This window comes from Sinocyclocheilus anshuiensis, unplaced genomic scaffold, assembly GCF_001515605.1.
Source record: "Sinocyclocheilus anshuiensis isolate Anshui unplaced genomic scaffold, SAMN03320099.WGS_v1.1 scaffold95, whole genome shotgun sequence".
Classification (NCBI taxonomy): Eukaryota; Metazoa; Chordata; class Actinopteri; order Cypriniformes; family Cyprinidae; genus Sinocyclocheilus; species Sinocyclocheilus anshuiensis.
In genome coordinates, this window is record NW_015548190.1 from 134,154 (window position 1) to 151,795 (window position 17,642).

The 17,642-nt window shown below is 37.6% G+C and overlaps 1 protein-coding gene and 1 pseudogene across 3 annotated transcripts in view; one reads left to right on the forward strand and one right to left on the reverse strand.

The window, feature by feature from the left end:
• Window positions 1-11,516, reverse strand: part of LOC107705048 (amyloid beta A4 precursor protein-binding family A member 1-like) — a 14,091-nt gene extending 2,575 nt beyond the window's left edge. The window contains exons 1-12 of one of the 3 annotated variants that reach the window (XM_016508165.1): window positions 11,238-11,516; window positions 7,591-9,273; window positions 6,372-6,473; window positions 6,223-6,262; window positions 5,073-5,218; window positions 4,526-4,558; window positions 4,188-4,283; window positions 3,135-3,338; window positions 2,870-3,049; window positions 755-967; window positions 430-549; window positions 202-342 (exon numbers count right to left, since the gene is read on the reverse strand). In XM_016508165.1, the coding sequence (XP_016363651.1) occupies window positions 202-342; window positions 430-549; window positions 755-967; window positions 2,870-3,049; window positions 3,135-3,338; window positions 4,188-4,283; window positions 4,526-4,558; window positions 5,073-5,218; window positions 6,223-6,262; window positions 6,372-6,473; window positions 7,591-9,228 (2,913 nt within the window). In that variant the 5' untranslated portion in view covers window positions 9,229-9,273; window positions 11,238-11,516. Of the gene's footprint in view, window positions 1-201; window positions 343-429; window positions 550-754; window positions 968-2,869; window positions 3,050-3,134; window positions 3,339-4,187; window positions 4,284-4,525; window positions 4,559-5,072; window positions 5,219-6,222; window positions 6,263-6,371; window positions 6,474-7,590; window positions 9,285-11,237 lie in introns of all 3 variants that reach the window. The other 2 variants (XM_016508166.1, XM_016508167.1) reach the window with 2 other exon arrangements.
• A 4,330-nt stretch (window positions 11,517-15,846) lies between these two features.
• The window catches only part of LOC107705042 (MAM domain-containing protein 2-like), a 12,307-nt pseudogene continuing 10,511 nt past the window's right edge, over window positions 15,847-17,642 (forward strand).

The window sequence follows — 17,642 nt, forward strand, 5'->3', positions numbered from 1 at the left end:
CGGGGCATAGAGGAGAAACAATAATGTACAGTATGTGGAAAATAATGTGTTTTTTGAACCTTAAACCGCATAAACACATTTCATTACACCAAATACACCAAATAATGTTCTTTTTAGCAACCTCATATGACCCCTTTAATTGAATCATGTGAATGAACTGATTCACCGAACGAGCAGCTCTTGACACAGGCGGATCTTTACCTCTCCCACAGCGTTTGACAGGATGTGAACGATCTTCTCGTGAGCTGTGGCTACCACGCTCTGACTGTTGATCTCGATGATGCGATGGCCGACGCGGACCCCTCCTCTCTCTGCGATCCCCCCTCGCATCAGACTACAGATCTGAACAAAACACAAACTCTTTTAGTAGCTCGTAAAACATGACAGAAACTGACAACCCATTTCTGATGTTTAGATGTGAATACCCACAATGCCATTCTGTACACTGAAACCCAGCTGATAGCGCAGGTCTGGTCGGCGAATGAGCACCATGGTCACAGGAGGACACCTGACAATGTTCAACTTGATCCTGGATTGAGCCTTCAGCCCCTGAACACAGAACAGGTACCATTTGTGAACAAGGCAATCCCAAAGGTGTTTTTTACACTACCATTGAGAAATTTTAACCAAACTATGTTACAGACTTTTCATTAAGACCCTAAAGAATCATATCAACTTGTGGAAAATGGGCATCCGATGACCCCTTTAATAAAAAAATATTATAAATGTACAAGGTAAAAGAAATGAGTCCTACTTTAATGATGCTCTGACATGTGGAGAGCGGCAGTCCCACCAGACTGGTGCCGTTGACGGTCATGATCTGATCGCCGATGTTCAGTCTTCCAGACTTGGCCGCGGGTCCGCCGTGCATCAGGCTGGCGATGATGACGGTGGGAAGGATGGAGCCCCAGCCGGACTCCACGATTACCACACCCAGAATCTCCCCTTTCTGCTTCTCAATGTACACCTGACACAAACGCATCCGACATACTGACGCAGTGTGCTCACAGAATACTGCTTCAAATGTACTCTAGCAGTGATTTTATTTAGTGAAGGTCCTATGACTGCTAAAGAATGTACAGAAGACGAAGCCATTTGTGTCCGATTTGTGTCCCAATTGCGTCCCCGTGACTCTTTACTGATAATTACAGGTAAAAGCATAAATAATGAACTTAGTCATATTATTTGATAGTTATAGTTATTAGTGTGCATGGCAAAATTAATTTTTAAACCCCTTTAAGCTTTGGAAAAGCCCAGTTTGAGCATAATGAGTGAAAAACATACATTGATTGAAATGTGGTAAACCACTTGATAAATATAATACCAGGAATATCAAACCATTTTAAGGTAGAAATATGTACAGGACAACAGAAATTAGGGACAAAAATAGATTCTACATTTGACCATAATATGCATAAAAATCATTTATTTATTTATTTAATTTGGGTAAAATGCAGGTAGAACTGGACTTTTTGCAGTGGTAACAAATGATGATGATGCAAATTGGCTGATATTCCAAAGAAAAACAAATTTTTGGTTACACTTTATTTTAAGGTGTCCTTGTTACAGTGTAAGTACTGAGTAATATTAATTAACTACATGTACTTACTATATGGTTAGGGTTTGGCTTAGGGTTACTTGCATTTAATTATGCATAATTAATTGTTATTATAATAGTCAGTGCATGTAACATGTGTAACAAGGACACCTTAAAATAAAGTATTACCACATTTTTTAAATAGAATGATTATTTTACTTACTTGGGTTAGTTCACCCAAAAATGAAAATTAGCCCACAAATTACTCACCCTCAAGTCATCCTAGGTGTATATGACTTTCTTCTTTCAGACGAATCCAGTCGGAGTTATAATAAAAATTGTCTTTGATCTTTCAAGCTGTTTAATGCCGCTCAGCGGGTGTTGCATGCATCAGTCCAAAAGAAGTTAAATAAAAAGCGCCCATCCATAAAAAAAAGTGTCTCACACGGCTCCGGGGGGTGAACAAAGGCCTTCTGTAGCGAATCAATGCGTTTTTGTAAGAAAAATATCCATATTCAAAGCGTAATAATCACTTTAATGTAGCTTGCGCCAACAGTTGTAAACGGAAGCAGCTCCGGGCAGATGACGTATGAGGTCAGCTTTGTGCAAGCGCCGCTCAGAAGTGACGAACGCGGAAACGCAGGGGAGATATCAAAACAAAACAACGGTCACTTATTAGAAGTACAAAACGAGGATTTGTAAAGAAGAATGTCGGAGGATTTCGATATAAGCCAAGAGGAGACTGGTTTTCCTTTGCTAAAGTAAGGAAACTTTGCTTCCTTTGCTAGGATGACTTGAGGGTGAGTAATTTGTGGGCAAATTTTCATTTTTGGGTGAACTAATCCTTTAACTTCTTATTTTAAAAATGTACAGATTTTTTTTCTTGGCAAAAGTTTTGACTGAGTAATATGTAGTGTGATATTTCCTATCTTAGCCATTTTAGTACTAATATTCAACCCTTTAGCGTTGAATGTTAAACAGAAATCGAATTAATAAATGAATCTTTATAATTTTATATGTAAGATTTAATAAAAGGCACACCAAACCTGACTGATATTACCAGAATTCCCCCAGTTATCTTAAAATATATGAATTTAAAACTTCATATTTCAAAGAATATGATTTTCTAACAATCTAGTTGCAGACTTTGGCTTAGCAACAAATAAATACTGTAACTGTTGCTACTTTGCAGGGCTGTACACACATTTAAAACTGCTGTAATAGTCTTTTAAATAAAGATTTGGCCATTGGAAAACCCAAATTGGAAAAGAATGGGAAACAGAAAAAAGACTTACTCAGCTACAGTCACTTTGTGGCCACTGGTTAACTTACATCTCTGCAGTTTTCAGACTTGGAGAAGTGAATGAGGTCGTCATTGTACATGTCCTGAGTGTTGAGCAGGTCGCTGTACTCTCTCTGGCTCAGGTCCTCTGGATCGATGCCATTGGCTCTCAGAAACTCCTGATACGCAACGCTGAAGGCCTGACCGATGGACTGAGCAATCAGCTGAGCCTGGCAGAGAGAAACAACGAAGGAAATACAAGAAACACCAAGAATTTGCATTCTTGCATTAAGTGCATGGTGTTCTTACGCTTACATCTTCTGACTCAAACACGTGGCAGATCATCCTGTACTGGCGGCAGTCGTCCCGCGCTGGGTTTGTGTGCTGCGTCTCTGCGGCGTCTAAGTTCTCCTGTGCGCTCTGGGAGCGAATCATCTTCCTGCGAGCCATCAGCACAACCATGTTCCCGATGTCAGCGATGTACGAGATGGTCCTCAGCGGATGGTCCATCATGGTGTCCTGCCAAGATGAAGACGGTCAGTTTGGTTTTTCGAAGTGACAAACATTTGATCAAAATGATTGAGGATTATTCCTATAACTACATATTTGGGTCAAAGACAAGAGTCCACAACAAATAAAAACAAAAATCTAGTTTAAAACACGTGACGAGTTCTTAGAAATGTGCTCTCTGTATTCATCTTGGCTTCATATTGTTTTGGAAAATATTTGGTTTGAATTAAAATTTTGAATGTAACATGCATTTTTTACAAATATCATTAATTATTAATTCATAAATATTATAATTTTTGGCAGTTGCACCACAAACTTACTGATGTTGACACACATCCATGATGAGGGTCTTCAGGAGTCCCTCTCTATGACATCACTTCCTGTATTATGTTTTTTCTGCATGTTTGTTGCATTAGATGACTTGGCAGTATACATATATATTATTAACAAGCAGTGAAGCAATGTTTGATTTATAAATAATGATAAAAGATTATACCAAACTACTAAGGTTTTCTCTTAAAGAATTGTATTATTTTGGTCAAATTTTTTTTTCTTCATTATGATATCAAGACATTTGTATCACCCTGACATTTTTTACTTAATTCTCCAATAAAAATATCAAAATAAATTTTAGTTCATAAATTTTAAAATGAAACTTGAAATGTAAACAGCATGCAGTAGTGAGTGGCTTTACATGATGTCGGTCAGACTGTCTGAGTGGCAGTTCTAGGCCAGACTGCGTCTTTTTAGTGACAAGCCTTTCCAGCACAAAACACCTGAAGCTCTTCTCTCATGTATTTTTAAACAGCAAATTCAAAGTGAGACGAGCATGAAAGTGATTCAAAGAGTGTTGAGCACCTGTGTGTAAGCGCTGAGCACTTTGATCCTCTGCGTCGATATAAAGAGGTCCACTTCTGTGCTGGCCGGCGGCCCACTCTCAGTGCCCTGCTGATACTGTAGAGGAAGACACAGTTATTACTCTTAAAATAGCACATCACTTCCTGCACTAGCATATACACCACTCTCTAGTCTCTCATCGAAGTGTTCAGCATTAGAGATGCTGTTAAGATTTGAATTCCTTGCTCCTTGTAATCAGAAATATGCCTGTCAAAAGAAAAAGAACAGCGAAAAATACATAATACTGCAAATGCCAAACTTACAAAAGACCTGCAAGTATACAGGAACAAACAGCGTACCTTATTTCTGATTTTGGCCTGTGTCTGGGCTGTCTGCTCGACAAGGGACAAATAAAAACAGAGAACGGTCAAATAAAGCCTACAAACATAAAAGGGCATGGTCTCAGACACAACGCGATTGGTTTGGAGATGAAGGATACGCCCAGATGAAATAAAACAGGATCATTTGGCTGAAGGTGGGGGATGGGGGGGTTGGTATTGTGATAGGCTAAAGCTTTGTGGGAAACACTATCAAAATTTGGGCTGTGATCAGAATGACATCAGCGGCCCCAGAGACAAAACCTGACTCTCAGAATCAACTAACAGTCACTCAGATTTGTTTGTTAGCACATGAATCCTAGATATCCAGAGATGTTTGTGACATGTTTTTCATCCATAACCTCACATAACCTTAGATGAATCATGATGTTACTGACTGAGTGAGGTGTTGCTGTGTACATGTTTGAGCACGCTGTAAAAGGAGAGCAGACAGGGACATCAAATAATTAGTACACCAGAGGAAACTCCAGCTAGGCGTCCCCAGTCTATATACGGGTGTGTTGCTCACCCGGACGCGGCTCATGGCCTCCTGGGCCTGCTGCATGCGCGCGCTCTTCGTGGGCGTCCTCTCTGACAGCAGCTGGGTGGAACCAAGGTAGTTTGCGGCAAAAATGATGCCGTCAATTAAATCCTCAGAGTCACATGGGCCAGGAACTGTGGAAACAGGCGGACCATAAACACAACAGAACATTAAACCTGTTATTGTGCATTAATTTTAAGATGCAAATCAGTGGAATCTCTATGAATGTTTTATATTTGTGTTTGTAATTCTCATTCTCACAAGAATCAAAATCACAGTTTTGGTATAAATAGTGTATTTTTTTATTATTATTTTTTTATTTAAATCAGAAAAAAGGCAAAACAACAAATATATTGTATAAAAATGTTTTACCATTGAAAGAATACTAATAGAACACATATTATCCATTCATTTACTAATTTTTGCATAATGGTAATAAAAATTCAAGGGAAAATGTGTTTGCCATGAAAACATCAAAAAAAGTCCTAAAAACATATATTTGCACATATTACAATACGTATACAATATGTATATATAATATTTTAAATAGCATTTTAAATAATATGTATCTTTTTTTTTTCTTTTTTTTGAGGTAACCTGGACATATTTTTGACAGGCTTTGTTAGACAATTTTAAATTGACATTTAAACATATTTGTATAATTGTAAAGATGGATTACAATCTTACAAGATTATGCAGGATAATAAATTCCTTATGAATCATAATAATAAGGAATAAATTCCTTATGAATACTTATGAATCATAATAGTCCTAAAAACAGAAATGTCTGCATAAATTAAGATCTAATATAAAAACTATGTACATAACGTTTTAAATAGTATATAAAATAAAATTTAAATTACTATTTATTAATAATGTATTAATATTTATAATTAATATACCGGGAAATATTTTGGCAGGCATTGTGAAAATGTGAGATTTACAGTATATTGAAATATCTATCTATCTATATATAAATATATATATATATATATATATATATAGAGAGAGAGAGAGAGAGATACATAGATAGTTAGACAGAAGATGGCTTACAATGTTACAAGATTATGCAGGATAATAAATTCCTTATGAGTCTTATTCGACCAGTATCATAAGAGCCCGGTTTCCTTAAACTTACCATCTACATATGTAGGGAAAGAGGCCAAATTTCTCCTCGTCTGCAAACCAAAAACTCAGTATTGTTACAATTACAGTAAAAGTGTAACAATTAAGTATAAAAAAATGAATAATAAATGCATCAACTGCAAGTCAAATATAATAAATCACCTCTTCACTTAGCACACTGGGACTGACGTCTAGATCCTGGTCCTGATGATGGACTCCAGAGGATTCTGCTCCCAAAGGAAGTTCAGCGTCTTGAATTGGAGCCTGTAAAAAATGAAGGGAACCGCTGCTATTAAAATAATATCAAATGCTGCATTAATATCAAACTTGTTCTTCAAAAATTTCAATGTAAATACCAAGCGGCAACCTTCGACTGGCCGCTAGAGGCTGGCTCCAAAAGAGAGTCAATCCTATAGACCACCCCCCCATGTTAAAATGCCCAAAAATGCCACAAAAAGCTATATTAAGCTTTAAAGTTCTCCATAATTAAGGAGCGTGGCCACTTGAGTGGCAGGTGGATTGCTGCTGTCACCACCTTCGAGCTAGATGGGCGTGGTTTCAGCAACCAGCTCCACCCACGTCCCTCCTCTTTGCCCATTTTTAATTATCCGAGAGTGACGCGCTGCCAAGATGGCGACGGCTGGCTCCGCCCACTTTGGGCTTAAAAAATGCTCTTCAGAAACCTACGGGTGACGTCAGGGACACTACGTCCATGTTTTTACACAGTCTATGGTAAATACATTATTTTAATCACTTGATGAGTAGTAAGAATTTAGAAATTGCACATATCAAATTATGTGTAAAATCATTTATTCCATGGCTTCTGTTCCTACTGTATACCTTATGTTGACTAATCAAATTCCATGACTTTTCCTGTCGTTCATGATTACTGTATAAGGTTATTATTTTAAAAATTACAGCAACTCCACTCATGAAAAGCAATTTCTAGCAGCTGAAATATTTTTAAATAAAGCTAAGTATAACTGTGTGACTTTTCCTGGAAATGTTAAAATTTTCAGTCATTTACGGGTTTTTCCATGGCTGCAGAAAACCTGGTATTCGGATTAAAGCAATAAGCCCCGTGAAGCCGTGGTTTACAGTGAATTTATAACAGCTAAGGGGCGTTGTTAGGCAAGATGTGAAGCGGAGTGCCTAAAACCCACTTAGCTGTTATAAATTCACTGTAAACCACGGCTTGATACATTTCTTTAGAATATTTGCCACAAAAACTCTTACTTTATGTCTGTGCTTGTAGAATAAAAACTATAAAAATGTTGGCGTCATTCTACAAAAAGGTCTAACTGTGGCCTATTTAAAATAAACTTTCATAAGGAACTTCACCGCAAGGGTTTGTGGTAGTTATGCCGGACAGCTCACTCACCGCATACTGTGGAGAAGACTGTGATAGCTGACACGGTGACTGTGGATATGAGTGAATCTGAGGCTGTAGCTGAGAATGGTTCTCCTCAACAGGGCTCAAATCCTGTCTCATCACCCACACGGGCTCTGTGATCTTGTCAGGTGTGTAGGGCGAACGCACCGTCTTGGTCTTCATCTCCTCGATAGCTTCCTTAATATCCTTGATGGCCAAAGAGACAGCGTCTCCTGTAGCTCTGCAAGACTCTGTTATTTGATCCTGAGCTGGAGTGGACGACTTGTCAGGTCTTTCCATCACTTCTACCTGCAAATCAGGTGAAAGCTGAGTAGTTTCCGAAGTCTCCTCTTGAGGATGAACTTCTTGAGAAAGGTTAGTCGAGCTTGACGTCTTCCTGACTTGGGCTCTGACTCTCCCTGAGCTTTCGGCTTCATCTCCTGACTGTTCATCGTAGTGGTGCAGCCTGGAGCCCACTGAACTAAACTGACCGATGTGTTCCTGTGGGTCGCACTGGTGATCACACTCATCCGTGGTCACGCTCTGGTTCCTCTCGTACGTTTGAGGTCCCTCAAGGGCTGGAGGAGGATCTGTTAGGTATGATTCTTTCTGATATTCTGTTGGACTCTCTTCAAGGTGAGAATCTGGGCTTAGTTGTGGGTAAGAATCAGTGCAGGCTCCAGGACTAGAGTCTGAGAGATCTTCTTGGTGGTCTTCAACATGGGACATGGCACTCTCAAACCCTTTATCCTTGTTCGTATGAGCATAACCGGTGTTAAAATGAGCAGGGTATGACTTTGGATCCGAGTTGTGGCTTCGAAGAGTCTCAGGGAAGGTCCGTGGAGACTGGAAAAAAGGTTTGTTCATCATCTGGTGAGGAGATGTGGCGAATGGTGGAACATCTACTCTTAGCGGACTGGTTCTTTTACTTTCAGGCCGACTTTTTGAAGCAATCTTAGGAGGAGCATAGTCTTGCTCAGGAGTTTCTCTGAAATAGTTCTCTTCTTGGTTCTCTTTCACCAGATCCTCTTCGCCTAACTTTGATTCTTCACACTGAACCTTCTCCTCCACCTGTTCCATTGAAGATTCTGGATCACGATCAACCTGTGTATTAGATGAATGGGACAGATCTGGACTGTTTCCATCCAGTCCATCAATGATTGGTTCATCCTGAGGAGAAGGAGTCAGCAAATCTTGAGAGCAATCTTCTGGAGATAATGGCTCTGAAGTTTGTTCTTTTGGAGGAGTTTTGACCACCTGTTCTTCTTCTTCTTCTTTGTGCTGTTGTCTATATCTGTGCTGATGGAGTCTCTCACCACTTCGATGGTGTCTTGACACCCCCGGTTTGGGCTGTTGGCCAGCTCTAGCTTCTGTATCTCCGCCTTCAGCCCGCCTGCGATGTGCTTCACCGGGAGCATGCCGTCTACAGTGACGTGGTGGACCTCGGCTAGATCCAAACGTGTGCTGGTTGGCTTGGTGATGATAGTATTGATGGTGGTGGCCTTGGCCTTCTGCATCCGGATTGTGAAGCTGGCATGGCCTCCATCTGGGTCGACTTCCCTCTAGAGGGGTCCCATTGGGATGCTTGCTGCGATGAGGGGGAGGACCTCTGAGACCCGCCTCCTCTGGCTCCTCCCTATGGCTCATGGCTCCGCCCACTCACTGCTCATTGTCTAGATGCTGCTGAACAGCCTGAATGACACCTAACAATATATGTGGGAAAACATGTTATATGGGAAGCAGAAAAAAATATAAAAACACGACAGTACCATAGTATCATGTCCAAAAAATGTTAATACCGTGATCTAACAGATATCAGTGTAAACTATAAATGCACTTAATGTCTTAACAAGCTATGAGACTCTTATATGTGTCTGTATAAAGACAGAGGAACACGTTGCATTTGTTTTTCTGCACAGAGACATGGTTTATGGCAGTGGCGCTGTCACAGATGGCCTCACCGTGGGCAGCTGTCATGCTGTATACTCCACCAGTCCTGGAGTTCAGCAGATTCATCTGTCAAACCTCCCATAAAAACCCAAAGCCAGGGGATTTACCTCCCTATTTAAACAGAGATCTTCACTTTCACCATGCAACCTCTTTGTATTGTTTACAACTTAGAGCATGCATGCATATTAGAGTCACCCTGCAGTTCCGGTGGCAGGTGGTGTCACTCGCTTTCAGATGGCAAAAAGTAGAACTGCATTATACACTAATACAAACAAAAATTAAATAAAAAATGATAATAATAATTTAAAAACACCAATAAATTTGTCAGGTAAGTATATACAATTATTTAGTATAACTGTGTATGAAATGACAAAGAACATCAATTACATAATGTTAATGTAAATAATATTACAAACAATAATATAATAATATTAATGTACAGCAGGTACAGTAAAGCACAGTGAGTTTAATGTACGATGAGATTCTTTTTTTTAAATCCAAATGCAAATCCTGCTTCAATTGTAAAATCCTGTTATGGTTAAAAAAAAAAAACCTGACAGCTGTGGTTATAGCAGTGGCTAGAAACTCACCGTAAATAATATGATGAAAATGTTTTAGGCATTATAGGGCAACTTTTGGCGTCTGCATATTTTACAGTTCATATCTGTATATATTATTATCTGATATCAATATAACTAAAGAACTAAAAGCTTCTTTGTACCTTAAAGGGGTCATATGATGCGATTTCAAGTTTTCCTTTCTCTTTGGAGTGTTACAAGCTGTTTGTGCATAGATAAGATCCCTGGAACCACCTTAATAACACAGGTAAAACATAAGGCCACATGATGAATTAAAGTTCATCGGACTTTTCAAGCTAATAAATATAAAAATAAATAAATTAAAAAAACACTACAACATGCATAAAGTTATAAAAATAAACTGACTTAAATATAAAATATAATCAAATGAGATGGATCTGGCCTTGGCTTTTGGAAACCTTTCACTATTTTTTACTGTAAATAAATTACAAGGTAACCTGTATTTTATTTTCAACATTTTAACAGTATTTTAAAGTATGCATGTCTTGTTCGATGTATAGATTTTCATGGTAAATCATAAGGTTGTTCTTTTATTTATTTATTTTTTTCCCAATAGTATTTAACATAAGATTACATACATATAGCCTAGGCCTAATGTTCTGTTCAATCTATTATTATTGTATCACAGTAGGCTATATGTTCAAAAACAGGCATTATTGTGGCATTTTACACTAGCATTACAAACATTTTGCCTCTTAATATCAGGGAAATACCACCAAATAAGCGGAAACCAAACGCCTTAACATGAAACCGCATTGCTTTTATTGTATCTTACAAAATGTAACGATTGTGGATGCATTCATTCACTGCTGCAGTCAGGTAGACACCGCTCACCATCTGGACATTTCGGCGCCTCGAACATGAAAAAACTAGTGATATTTTCTATTAAACACGCAATAAAACACCAAAATATGATTCACCAGTGCAATTTGGAAACTTTCCCTCAGTAATAAAAGTTAAACGCGTGTTATTTCGTGCCGTAACGGGCCTGCGCGGTGGCGAACACATCCTCCCCGGAGAATTGATCCAGCAGGTGCAGCTCCGGTGCGATCTGCTGCCGCACAGCCGGAGCAAGCAGCTGTTTACAGCATCATCCGTTACACTCACCTGTTATTAGAACAAGCGATGAAGAAGAGCTGCTCGGCTTGCCTTCATTTTCGTCGGCCGTTCTTATCAACACACAGGGATTAAGCGGCGGCTCTCAGACCCCTCCTTCGGCATACAGTGACATCAGAGCGGATTATACGGCAGTAAATACCCTCCCCGCCCCCAAACCATCCCGCAACGCATCGCACCATCTGTCTTGTGCTTTAGAGTCAGTTACACTTCCTTTGCACATACACAGGTTTTTATTAATATGTGCAGAGGTTATCAGAACTCCGGACTCAGAATGTAATCTTCCCACCGTTCATCCACTCACAGCGACAAACTCTGTTTCGCCGGCCGCGTCAAACTACATTCAACTGGTCGCTTCGTTTTTATTTCAGTCGCGTCGCGCTGGGTAGCCCCGCCCACAGTGAAATCTTATTGGTCGAAATATGAACGTATGTGAATATGTATATGCAAATTTATACATTTATAAATTGAATAAAGAAAAAAATTTCAGTGTTTATTTAATTGATCTAAATATAACTGTATATATTAAAAATAATACATTTATATATATATTTATAATTGTTGTATAATGATTTAAATGAACCTCAAAAGGCATTTTATACATTAAAAATGCTTCAAAATTGATATATAAATTATATATATCATGTCACATACATTTCATGCTCCCAGTCATGTATGCTATTCTAGGAAAGCCTATAAATAATTCCTAAATGTCAGAAAGTAGCTCCTTTGAGACCATTTGGGAACATGCAAATCAATAAATGTTTGATAGAGTTTAAGAATTCACTCATCCTTTCAGTACTTTAGCTAGAATGCAAATATTTTGTCCTGTTTAGGATATGAAGTATGCAGCGAGTGGCTATTAAACAAAACTGGATAAAAAATGTTACCATTTTTACACATACAGGCCACTCACAAACCTTCATGAAGTTGTTCTATGTCCCACAAAATATATAAATGAATAATAAATAAATGCATAAACAAATAATAATAATAAATATTTGTTTTCTGTATTTATTCCGTATTTATTTTCTGTCACACAAAATGGCACGTTCTTGGTTCTGTTTAGTATATTTAATATTTTGAAAAAAATAGCTTACTCAGAAATTGTTCTTCAAATATAGCTGCTTTTTTTTAGCCCTTACTAGTTTCACATGAGGATTCTGGTTTGCATGTGGAACACAGTTTTCTTTATCATTTATTTACCTTATTTGACCACATGTTCAATTCCCACTGTAAAAACAGCTGCCTGTTAGCCGTAACAGGTCTTGTCACGCAAAAGAGTGTACGTTTGCTCAAGAATTTGCTTAAGTATAATGTGTCAACAATGTGTATGCAAAGGGAGGAATACAAAACCGGACCTAATTTGAAACAAATGTCAATTCTGAAATCAGCGATTGCTTTTTCAGTTCAGTTCCCGGGACTCCCCTGGGGAACTTCTTCATATGGTCAAGAATTCTGCCGGCATTCAATGTTAATATCATCTTACCAAACTGGACCACATTGTGTGACTTCAGCCTCTAATTATTTGTTATATGGTTTGGCACATAACATCAAACAGTGTGACTTCATCCCCTAATTGTTTAAGAGTGTGTGCATGAAGAACATTGTTTCAAATCCAGTTCAACACACTCTTGAAAAAAAAGTTTGGGATTTGGAAAAAAGAAAAAAAAAAATCTGTAAACTGCACAGAATTTAATGGGGCAGTCGTGGCCTAATGGTTAGAGTCGGACTTGTAACCCAAAGGTCTCAGGTTTGAGTCTCAGTACCGGCAGGGTTTTCGGTGGTGAGAGTGAATGAACAGCGCTCTCTCCCACCTTAAACCACGACTGAGGTGAGAGACCCTTGAGCAAGGAACCGAACCCCCAACTGCTCCCCCAAAAGATTAGGCTTAGAATATATTAACATCACACTCACACAATAACTACTTGCCATTCAATAAAAAAACTTAAAATCCAATAATTCAGTGATATCACAACATAAAAAAATACATTTTATAAATAACCAATATAATAAACCCCATATTTTGTAAAATGTCAATCATGTAATTTTTCCAATAAATAGAATAAATTCAATTATTTATGAATATAATTAACTGTTTGGCATGCGACAGAGGCTCGGTCATACTCTCATGTGACATTTTTATTGTGGTGAATTGTGAAGGTCTGATATCAGGCATGTTTTTCGATGTGAAACATGATGCACTATTGAAGGCATGTGTGACACAAATCACTCCAGATCTTTCCCATATTAATCTTTTTCCTTCTTACATAATATGCTTCTGCCTTGTTGAAAAAAAGGGAGCCAAAAATGTGTTATATTATAACACATTATATATAGTTATATGAAACACAGGCTTTCATGTCGATTCCAAAACTCAATTCTTGCACTGTAAACTGTGATCACTGATCACAGTACAATTTGTCAATGAGGTTTAAATTAATTAATTTAATAACCAAATTCCTGTTTAAGAACTACACTACCCATAATCCTGAGGAGTGATCCACCAATCAGAGAGGGCGGTGTTACCATGGAAACTGAAATCACTTTTAAAAGATCTCCACAGACCTCCCACAGAAGCACTGGAAATAACATAATCAAGTCAATAGTTGATGCCCGCATTTATTTGAGATATATATTTAACATTTTTAATAAGCAAAAGATAGTCAATAGCTTTATAGTGTAATGCTTTTGTTGATTGGATTATATGCAATGCTTCACGGGTTTTAGTTCATAAAATATTAAGTAGCCCTAAATACCATTGTTTTAGTCGAGATTTTTATGCTTTTTGATTTAAATAAATATTTGCAATGTTGTGATTCATTTCAGAGGATTTAAACTCTTAATTAAATGTACATTCAGTAGTTCTTCAGTTAGCGTTAGCATCGCTGCTCTTTAAAGAGATAGTTCACCCAAAAATGAAAATTACCCCATGATATACTCACCTTCAAACCATCCTAGGTGTATATGACTTTCTTCTTTCAGACGAATGCAATCTGAGCTATATTAAAAAATGTCCTGGCTCTTCCAAGCTTTATTATGGCAATGAATGGGTGTTAATGTTCCATAGTCAAATACAAGTCCAATAAAGTGCACCCAACCATCATAAAAAGTGCTCCACTATGGCAATGAATGGGTGTTAATGTTCCATAGTCAAACACAAGTCCAATAAAGTGCACCCAACCATCATAAAAAGTGCTCCACACGGCTCCGAGGGGTTAATAAAGGCCTTCTAAAGCAAATCGGTGTGTTTATTAGAAAATATCCACATTAAAAACTTTATAAACTGTAATCTCTATCTTCCGCTAACTGTCATACGCGTGTTCACGAGAGAGTGGCGTTCCAGCGGATGACCTAGGACAAAGGTGTAGCGTAAGCTCCGGTGAGAAGTGATGACTGCAGAACACCAGTCACGAATTAGAAGTACAAAACGAGGATTTGTAAAGAAAAATGTAGGAGGATTTTAATATAAGCCACGAGGAGACTGGTTTTCCTTTGCTGTAAACAAAACTTGGTTCTCGCGAGACTAGCATATTCTCACCAGAGCTTACGCTACGCCTACATCCAACGTCATCCGCTGGAACGCCGCTCTCTCATGAGCAACAGTCAGCGGAAGCTGGAGATTATGGTTTATAAAGTTTTAAATATGGAGATTTTCCTTACAAAAATGCATCGATTCACTTCAGGAGGCCTTTATTAACCCCCTGGAGCCGAGTGGAGCACTTTTTATGATGGATGGACGCACTTTATTGGACTATTGAATATCAACAGCCATTCACTGCCATTATAAATCTTGGAAGAGGCAGGACATTTTTTAATATAGCTCAGATTGCATTCGTCTGAAAGAAGAAAGTCATATACACCTAGGATGGTTTGAAGGTGAGTATATCATGGGGTAATTTTCATTTTTGGGTGAACTATCTCTTTAAAGAGCAGCGATGCTAACGCTAACTGAAGAACTACTGAATGTACATTTAATTAAGAGTTTAAATCCTCTGAAATGAATCACAACATTGCAATTACATTCTGAAAGAAGAAAGTCATATCATATACAACTAATGGCTTGAGGGTGAGTAAATCATGGGGTAATTTAAATTTTTGGGTGAACTATCCCTTTAATTTTTCTGTTTTTCTTTCTTTTCTTTTCTGTGTTATTTCATCTTTACTGTGTAATTCTATGTATGTCTGCACTGTCATGTATGTTTGCACTATGTGTGTACTTTCTTCTGCACTGGAAGCTCCTGTCGCCAAGTCAAATTCCTTGTGTGTGTTGGTTATAAAGCTCCTTCTGATTCTGATTCTGATAACACAAAGGTGTTTGACGCTGCCCTGTCTTTTACCACGTTTTATGTAAAAGTGTTATGTGAGTTTTATGTACATTACACTGATACTAGTGAGTTTTAAAGCAGTCTATACAATAATTAATTCCCTTACCTGACCAACAACAAAAAAGAAACTTGGCATCATTTAGAGCTGTTTGATTCCTAAGGTTTTGAAAGAGTCTCTGATTCCTGGTTCATGAATCGATTCCTCACTGTTTTTAAAGAGTCACAAAAACAAATTTTTTTATTAATGTGAAAACCTTTTTATATGTAGAAATATGGAGAAAAAGAATGGTACAAATACTACTGGAAATAAGGCTGTCGAAAAAGTGAATGGCTTGATATATTGTAATATCACTTTATCACTTCTGTCAAAGCTATAGATGTCTCATAGGAACTTAAGTAAAATGCAGATTTGCTCATATCATCAACAAATGTTTCATAACTATAACTAGAACACACAGTACTGGATTCTTGCCTGAATAAAACGAGAAGCAAGAGAGATTTTGGTGCTCCAGATGGCACAGTACCATAGTGGAAGTACTTTACAACCCACTGTCTGATTTCAATATGTTACACAAATTTAAAGAGAGAAAACAAAGATCTGATCTAAATATCCAGCTGATGAAGCTGTTATTGATGCTATGCATTAGTGAAAGTCTGAGGTAAGGGAAGGTATAACCTCTGAATCTGGTTAACATTACTGAAACCCTCTCCTAATTCCCTCCCTTTTTCTTCTCCAGCAGCCAGACAGAAGGATCACATCTGAGCTTCAGTTACTGTATATGCTGCCAGCTTGAAAGAAGGACAAGATGAGAGAATGAAGTCTAGATCAGTTCTAGTGCTTAACCAGGTGTAATTTGATTTATTGTTTGCAGGACAAAACATAGGAGGGAAGATGCTTCTTTTCTACTTTCTGAGCTTGATTGGTGAGGACTCATTGCAGTTAAGTTGTCTGTGTAGATCATTGTGCATGCATAAGTGTGTGTTCAATGCTCTTTTCTCTCAGTGACAGCTAAAGCAGAGCTTTTGTCAGGCTCCTGCAGCTTTCAGGACAGCATATGTGACTATATGTTCGACTTCGACCCGGCCTTTCTTAGCTGGACCCTCAACCCTTCCGGTGAGTTTCAGCAGCATGTACATAACACAGCAGAATGCATTGCTTTGGGAATCATTTGATGCCAAGGTCACCATATGAATGGATGCTATCTCAATGTTTGTGTCTTTTTATGGGTCAGTGGCCAGATCTATTAATTTATTAGAAAAATATATAAAAATGCAATTTATACATACAGTGTCTTTAATACACATCTTCTGTGATGAACATGTTTTTAATTTCTGAATTAAATTTTACTTTAGTATATTTTTGGGTAGCATATAGTCCTGATATCATAATAAAGAAAAAAAAACTCATTAGAAGAATGAAATTCTTGAAAGCAAAATGGTACTGAGTAGTTAAGTTTATTTTTTTTTAAATAATAATTTTTTATTTATATATATTTTTTATTTCTCAGGAAACCAACAAAAAGTCATGTGGTGCAACCAATGTGCAGAAACATGCAGAATAATTTTGCCTTGTTGTGACTAGACAAGGTTAGTTCAGACTGTAAGATGCCATGTGGTACAACCGCAGTGTATTGTTATTTTATGTTATGTATAATTCATTATATTCAATATATTTACTTTTAAATATACTTTTATATATATATATATATACTTTTACTTTAAAAGTATTTTAAGTATTTGTAAAAAAAAATAATGATCAAGATGAGTATCAAGTATGGATGAGTATGTATTCAAGGTGTAAGAAAAATATATTACGATTTGATGGTTGCGCCATATGATATTTTTAACATGATTAAAGGTAAAGATATGATAAAGACATAAAGATTTGATGCTGCTAAAAATAACATTATTTTGTGTATTTGGTGTAATGAAATGTGTTTATGCGGTTTAAGGTTCAAAAAACACATTATTTTCCACATACTGTACATTATTGTTTCTCCTCTATGCCCCGCCTTTCTGAAACGCGTTGATTTTTACAAAGCTCATCGGTCTGAAAAAGCGAGGTGTG